This window comes from Euprymna scolopes, chromosome 26, assembly GCF_053919585.1.
Source record: "Euprymna scolopes isolate OS-2025 chromosome 26, ASM5391958v1, whole genome shotgun sequence".
Lineage (NCBI taxonomy): Eukaryota > Metazoa > Mollusca > Cephalopoda > Sepiida > Sepiolidae > Euprymna > Euprymna scolopes.
In genome coordinates this window covers 103,613,900-103,622,663 of record NC_136507.1, presented here as the reverse complement: position 1 = coordinate 103,622,663, position 8,764 = coordinate 103,613,900, and the positions used below count along the sequence as shown (strand labels likewise).

General features: G+C 34.6%; 1 protein-coding gene across 1 annotated transcript in view; it reads left to right on the top strand.

The window, feature by feature from the left end:
- LOC145248323 (uncharacterized) overlaps window positions 1–8,764 on the top strand; it is an 18,815-nt gene extending 10,051 nt beyond the window's left edge. Inside the window, exons 3-4 of the mRNA XM_080110232.1 lie at window positions 48–160; window positions 7,286–8,764. Of these exons, the coding sequence (XP_079966358.1) occupies window positions 48–160; window positions 7,286–8,633 (1,461 nt within the window). The 3' untranslated portion in view covers window positions 8,634–8,764. The remainder of the gene's footprint in view (window positions 1–47; window positions 161–7,285) is intronic.

Sequence of the window (8,764 nt, the reverse complement as noted above, 5' to 3'; positions counted from 1 at the left end):
TCTTGTCAACCTAATATTATATTTGTAAGCACGTATTTCTTTTGTAGACGGTTCTGCCCAACAAATTTGAAGCGATTGCTGACATGCATGCAGGTACCATAACCAATTCTGCCCATGGGGGTCCAGGTTTCTTGCCCTGGCACAGAGTTTACATGATGATGTAAGTTTCGAGTCATATAAATTCTTTTTTTGTTTGTTTTGTTTCTTTCAAATCTATAAAGGGTTTGTGACTCTCTGCTCTTTGTCTCGCGTATTGATAAAAGTATCCTGAAATTTAAAGATTAGCAAATGTTTCCTGAAACCTTCTTCATGCAACAAAACAGCAAGCAATTATACCACATACATATGTGTATACATGTGTGTGCATATATGTATTTATATATATGTATATATGTGTGTATGCATATATGTATTTATATGTATGTGTATGTGCATATATGTATTTATATGTATATATATATACGTATGTATATATATATATATAGTTATGTGTGTGCATAAATGTATTTATATGTGTACATATACGTATATATATATGTATATATGTGCATGTGCATATATGTATTTATATGTGTATATATACATATATATGTATATGTATATATGTGTGTGTGTGTGTGTGTGTGCATATATGTATTTATATGTATATATATATATGTGTATATATACGTATATACATACATATATATACACATATATCTACATAGAAATATATATATATATATACGTATATATATGCATACATATACTGTATATATAGACAGATATATATAGACATATATATAGTCTTTGAAGTTTTAACCTTTAAAACTATACAAAATTTTTTTTTTTTATCATTCGTTAGAAAACCATCCAGTCAGTAAGTCATTTAATCACCTGCAATCATTGCATCAACTCGCTCTCGAATTTACTATAATACCAATAATTTATTTTTCAAGGGATCATCAGTTGTTTACCATGAAACACTGTTTCGGGGATTTAAAAACAAAACGGTATATTACATCATGGCTCCCCAGCAGTGTTGATCAAACACCACCACTCTTAATCTTAGGAAGAAGACATGTTACAAACATTTGATCCAATTTCCTATTCTTAATTGTAATTACTAACCTTTTCATACTATAAAAATGAATTTCTTACCTGTGTGATTCATCAATTTCCACATTTAAAATGGATACATTTTTTAATTTATCAGTCTTGTATATATATATATATATATATATATATATATATATATATATATATATATATATACATATATATTCAAGCAAATATTATTAAATACAACGGAGACATTTTGTCTAATAATTCTTTTTTTTAATTTTTCAATTTTTCGTATTGTCTTTTTTGTTTCAAAATCAAAAATATTAATAACGGGAAAATAATGTAAAAAAATTAAAGATTCTTGAAGCGTCGTACATTAGAACTCTTCAACCTAATATAAATGACATTGCATTTCAAAAAAGCGGTAACGTTCTGAAATGTCTTGCGTAGTCCGTGTTGGACGGACTTCGTACATGGTGTCTACGAACTTGCTGGTTTTAACACTCGAATTTTTAATCGACTTTTATTCTTAATCGACTTTTATTTTAACTCATCACTGACTATATATATTTGAGTTTTTATTTTTAATCCTCATTTTCGCAATCCTGTATTTTTAACACCTGATGATGATTCGTGGACGAATCGAAAGCGCTCGTAACAGCAATATGTATGGATCCTTTATTAATATTTTTGATTTTGAAACAAAAAAGACAATACGAAAAATTGAAAAATTAAAAAAAAGAATTATAAGACAAAATGTCTCCATTGTATTTAATAATATTTGCTTGAATGAAAAAATGCTGCCTAAATATACCAATATATATATATATATATATATATATATATATATGTGTGTGTGTATATAGACATATATTTATATACATATAGTCTGTTTATTGTACAAACATTATTGGTTGTATATGTGCATACATGTTTCAGTGGAATCCCAATTCAAGGACAACACTTCGACTTGTACAATAAACAACAAACAATATTATATACCAGCTTTGTCCTGCATTGAGTACTTTTTAACAATCACGCGAGTTTCATTGGATTTACATCTAGGAAACTAATTGATACAACTAGTATATATATATATATATATATATATGTATATACAGAAATAAAAAAAGAACAAACCAAGTTATGTGTTCATCAACGTTTTGTCTTTATTGCGAGACTGGATGAATGAATATGTATATATGCACAAACATGCCCACATATATATATATGTGTGTGTGTGTATATATATATTTTGAAGCTCGCTAGATTCAACCATTCTGATGAGTCGTAGATGACAAAACACGTGTCATTGGATAATTATATTTTAAAAACAATATACATACCGCTCCCCATGTGGGAGTACCAAATTGGTTAAAGGAAAAATTATTCCCAACTCGCATTTAGGTAAAAATGCACTTTCGTAAATAATTGAATTCATTCAAAACGTATCGCAAAAACAAAAACAAGTAACATATAAGCAAATCGTGATATATCAAAAGCAGTCGGCGAGATGGGCCAGCGGATAAAGAGGTTAGGCTCATTACCGTGGGGTCCCGATTTCGAATCTCGCTAGATTCAGCCACTCTGATGAGTCGTAGACGACAAAACACGTGTCAGTGGATAATTATATTTTAAAAACCATATATATATATATATATATATATATATATAATTATTTTTTTACTATAATAATTAAATACCTACAGACACTAGTGTTTCATCCTTTCGGGATTCTTCAGTGCAGGGTGTCACGATTACTACCAGTCGAACGATTCGAACCCCGCGACACGAGACATCTCTGGCTCGATTAGCGGAGGCCGTATCCATTCGGCTACCATTAATCATGTGAAATAGCGTTGAATTTTAAACATTTTAATTTAAATGTTCATTACGTCAGACAGACAGTGATCAAATCGTTATACGATGATCTACGCATAAGAGCTAAATTGACCGACTTTTTTTTAATTCAACTGAAAGTGCTCAACGATAAGAAACGAATTCCTTAAAGGGGCTGTCATAATTATTTTTTTACTATAATAATTAAATACCTACAGACACTAGTGTTTCATCCTTTCGGGATTCTTCAGTGCAGGGTGTTACGATTACTACCAGTCGAACGATTCGAACCCCGCGACACGAGACATCTCTGGCTCGATTAGCGGAGGCCGTATATATATATATATGGCATAGTTGTCACACTGGTTCTCATTAGATCATTAGATCATTAGATCGCAGAATTAAGCAACATTAAATTTGATCAATTCCAGATGGGTGACCACTTGAGAATACCAGGCGCTGTTTTTAAGAGAATATTCTCACCTCCCTGCAAGAACTGCAAAAATCTCATGTCATCATCTTAACATATAAATACGACTGGGCATCACTTGTGAATTTGATATTTCCATGACACCTACTCCTTCAGAGGAAGCCAGTTCAACGTGGGTAGGGCGAGTGACACCACTACAGTTCAGGATACAGTCACATCTCTTTGATAGACAGCACAGGGAAATGTACCAGAGTTTTATTATAAATATTCTGAAAAGAAAAATTAAACGATAATTGTGGCAGCAGTTTATTTCGAGATGTTCTTGTCTGAGTACATTTGTTGTAGCATGCGTACATCATGTTGAAACAAAGCCTGCGTCATCCTTCTTACATTTACTCTCATGCATTTAATTTGAACGTTCTTAGAAGAATGAAAAATTTATTCAACCAAATGATCGTCTTGTAGCTGAAAGATCAAGGGGAGAGAAAGAAAGAGAGAGTTACTTATGCTTTAAGCGCATTCCTTAATTATATTACCATTGCTTAATTATATTATATTATATTTGTAACAATATACCCAGTAATTACTGCCTTTCAGTTGTTGTCTTACCATATTTTTAGTCAACTAATCCTCTGGCCTGCCTTGGGTAGAAATTACTATCTTCAGACAATGCTCACCTGGAACTGTAGAGACTCACCGGATATATCCACTGTGCCACAGGCTATGAAGGGCGATCAATGTTGTTTAACCACTCTACAGGTGAGCTTTGTCTGAAGATAGTGGTTTCAAGCCTACCCAAAGCTGACCAGAGGATTAGTTGGGCAAAAACGTCGTGATACAACAACTATGGAAGGCAGTAATTACTGGTGATACAGTTACAAGACTCAGCATTCCTATCCCATCTCGGTTAACCACCTGAAGAAGGCCACAGGATGATTTGGCTGAAACATGGTGAACCGACAACGATGGAAATGGGGATAACAGTCCACAAAATAAAACATGAATAAACAACTGCAAAGTGTTGGAACTCTCTTCCTGCTCACTGTTTTCCTTCTACCTACAATTTTGGTCTTTTTTCAAAACTAAGGTCAATAATCATCTTCCATTCTTGTTAGCTCCTTACATCAAGTAGCTTTATACCTTGTCTCGAGCGATTTCCATTAAGTAAAGAGTAATCCGCCCACCTTTAATCTCTTTACGAGTTGGAAAAAGAAGAAAGGATTCTGTCACGTCAGGGGTTTACGACTAGACTGCTTCTATGTTGCTTCTGTCACTACAATACAGTTAAAACATGTCGAGAGGTTTGCGTAAAGTAAGTTGGATTTGATTACGTCTATACTCTTGGTTTTCTTTGACTTCTGTTATTGTCAAGACTACACCGAGACCAAAAACACTAATAACCGTGTCATATAATTGTTAAATTATTTTTCAAACCCATCTCAGTTCAGTTACTTATTCGAAACCATCGAGGTTGCACTGGCTACTCTCTCTCTCTCTCTCTCTCTCTCTCCCTCCCCCCTCTCCCCTCTCCGTTTCTGTCATCATGTCTAATGTCGGTTCATGAGAGACAACTGTTGCAGTTTTCATTTTTTTAAATTTTTTATTTTTTATTTTTCTTCCTTTGAAGATTGTAATGTTGGGTATGGGGCAGCCAAACCAGCTGCCAACATTGCCCCGCTTTTTTATTGAAACCAACCGAGAGCTCTTTTTAGTATCCTCGCTGTTCCCTTAAGTGCACAGTATCAAAACCTATATCTACATTGATAGTTTCAATATTCTGAATAATACGGACTGCGTTATTTTTTTAATTACTATTTTCAGATTACATTCAATTTTTGCGATATTTTTTGCTTAATAATTCGTTAGATGAACGTACAGATTAGTTACACAAGCTCCACCCTCCCTATGTTAAGAACGGGTTTCTAAATGATAACATTATTTCAGCATGATACGTGTTCACCATGATTACTATTTGTTTGCCCAAAATCTTCATGTATTTAACAAAAAAAAAAAAAAAAAAAAGCAACTGAAATGAAAAAGATTCTTGAACAATGTCGGACTCCTATCCCATTATATTTAAACATAAATCTTTAAAAATATTTTGTCTTTTGTCCGCTTCTACAGAATTGGGACGAGATTTTGTAGTCGATAAATGGAGTTTTCAGATAAAAAAAAACAAAAAAAAAAACAATGGTTTCACTGATTTTTTTTTTTTTAATAAATTACAATGTTAGCTTTCAAATTATGCAGTCCAAACCACCTTAATATTACTGAATTATTAAACAGACCAACTTTAATCGTGTTAGCATGGGAAAAATTGCCGCCATCTTGCTTGAATCAAAACAGAAAATTACCTCCCTTTTGAACTCTCCTGTGTCTGACGATCGTTTTCATCCAATTCTATTGTTTTATTTTCTTTAATAAATAATTTTCTACCTGATCGATTTTCGTAATTTTTTTTTATATAATCATCTTAAAAATACGAGGAACACGTAGATACCATTGTTTTCATATGGAGAACAAAAAAAAAAAAAAGAGGCAAGAAGACATTCAAAAAGAGAAAGACACATTTTAAAATTAGAACAATGAAAAAAAAATAACTAAATAGAAGCACAGAAAAAGGAAATAAAATGGAGAAATACATGCAATCAGATGAATCAAGGTGGGGTGGGGGGTACGAAATTTGCATTCTGAATTATCATGTGCGCAACCCTCTTCTTCTTTGACAAGATTCAAAACTGGTTATCACTATTTTCATGGCAGGTGCTCGACTGAGCTTCTATCTATTGTTGCCCTCTCCCTTGCAGAACATTCACAAAAGATACTTGTCTAGCTACAACAACTGCCAACAATTTCCTTTATTATCTATTTGCGTCTAAAACTAAACGTAAATTCCATGAGCAAAGTTTCTTTCTTAGAGCAGCTGACCGTTTTCACGACCGTTTTCAAGTTAAGTTTCACCATTATTAATCACTACAGTGTTGTTTCATCAACCACCTGACACTTCTTAACACTTTATCCTTGAATAGCCTTTATGCTTTGATAAGCAGTGACACCCCTAGTAAAAAAAATACAGAAATACTATATTGTAAAATAAAATTAATAACAATCTTATCTTAATATCATTAAATATCCTTCCTTATAAAAAAAATTAATAACAATCTTATCTTAATATCACTAAATATCCTTCTACCACTCCAGTAGATATCTCACTGCTGATGCAATTCTCTATCTATATAAAAGCTAAGTACGTCCAAGGATGGAGTATTGCTGCTACATCTGGGCAGGAGTTGCTAGAAGCAGTTTATCCTGCCTTGACAGAGTACAAAATAGACTTCGTAGCATAGTGAAGGATGACCTTTTCTCTTCCCTGTAAAATCTTTCGCACGGAAGAGACATTGCGAGCCTATCTTTGTTTTTCATTATTTCCATGGCAAGTGCTCGTTCGAGCTCAAATCTCTGCCCCCCCCCTCGCCAATCTTTCACGAAAAACACCCATCTAGCTAAAACCACTGTCAATAATTTTCCCCACTCTTTATCTGGGCCTAAATCAAAACGTAGATTCCATGAACAAAGCTTCTTTCTTAGAACTTCACGCCTGTGGAACTCTCTTCCATTTGCCTGCTTCCCAGCTGACTGCAATTTGGTTGTCTTCAAGTCCAACATAAACAAATTCTTGATGAACTGCCCCATTAAGTAATCCAATTTATCAAATTTTCATTACTAACAATTACTACAATATTATCCCATTGATTACTGTACACTCAATAATCCTTATCCTCGAGTGGCCTCCGGGCCTTGATAAGTGGTGACTCCTATGTAAAAAAAATACTCTTTTTGATAAAATGAGTTATGAATATTTATTAAATTGCAATCATATTCATTTTATTTGTAAAGTGGAATATTTTTACGTTAAAATTTGAGCTCTTTCTTTCTTAAAAACGATCGGTGATTTTTTTTGTCTTTATACAGATGGGAAGAAGCTTTACGAGAGCAAATTCCAAGTGTTGTTGTTCCTTACTGGGACCCAACAAGAGACAGCGCACTGGAGGATCCCCGGACATCTGTTATCTGGTCCCCAGAATTTCAAGGCAATGGTCATGGACTTGTGATAACGGGTCCGTTTGCTGATTGGACCGTTTCTTATGGACCGTTGCACCGAAACTATGCAGTTTTCACACACCTTATGACAAGAGCAAACATTGAAATGGTGTTCAGTCAAAGAACATTAGCTCAGATCTCGCAGCTTACGGCAAACGAACAGCAATATGTGTTTGAGCTTTATCACAATAACATGCACGACTGGATCGGTGGAACAGTCTCGGTCCAAGCGTGGGCATCTTTTGATCCGGCTTTTATGCTGATTCATGGATATGTCGATTACATCTGGTATCGATTTCAGGAGATGCAGCGTGCAGCTGGTATTGACATTAGCAATGATTATCCGCTGACGGCTAACCATCAGAACCTCAACGGCACTGCCTTTGAGGCTGATGCCCCAGTTGGCATAATTCCTGGAATGACTAACAAGGAATCAGTCGCAGAGTCAGTTCTTTATATGAATGTAATTGACTACGAAGATGCACCATCGAGTTGTAACCAGCAAAATCCATGTGGGTCACCGTACTACGAATGCGTGGATGGATTCTGCGCATCCCTAAGCATCGATAATGATATCTGTAGTCAGGCAAGTCCGTTGCAGAACAACTTCTGCGTGAACAAAAACTGCGACACCAATCTCTTTTCGTTCATCCCAGTTGAAGTTATTCACGAACGACTGGAGAGCCAGTGTGACATGGGAAACTATGCTGTACGGCAATGGTTGCCTGACAAAACAGTGGACATCTATAGGGAGAGTGCAAATATTATCCACGAGAACAGGTATTCTAACAACCTGGCCGAGATGTGTGGACGCCCCGGCGGTTGTTGTAAGCCAGTAGAAAGGGTCAACATTCAAGTGAATGGAAATGATGGCGATCTTTGGTTATACAAAGAATCAGTATATGTTGATTCTCGACTCCCGGTCAGCCATTCACATATGTTTGTGGCAGTGAGGAGAGCTCCAATCGGTCGGTTTCTTATATTTGCTGCTGACGAGTATGGTAATTTGTGCGATGCATACCTCTTGGACACGTTTGGAAATAAAATTCTGTTACGGCGAAACGAAGGAATTATCATTTCTGAAAATGATCCTCGTGTCAGTACCGAATTAGCCGAAGCCGAGCTTAAAATGTTTAATTATCAGAACGGACAGTCGACGCCAACTGTTCGCCATGATCAATATGTCATCTCTTTCCATTGCAGAGCTGATAGAAATTAAGATGAAAAGAATTTAAATAATGCAAAAAAACAAAAAAGAAAGAAAAAATGCAAAAAAAAAGAAAAAATGCAAAAAAAAAAAAAAAGAAAAAATGCAAAAAAAAAAAAAAGAAATAATGCAAAAAAAAAAGA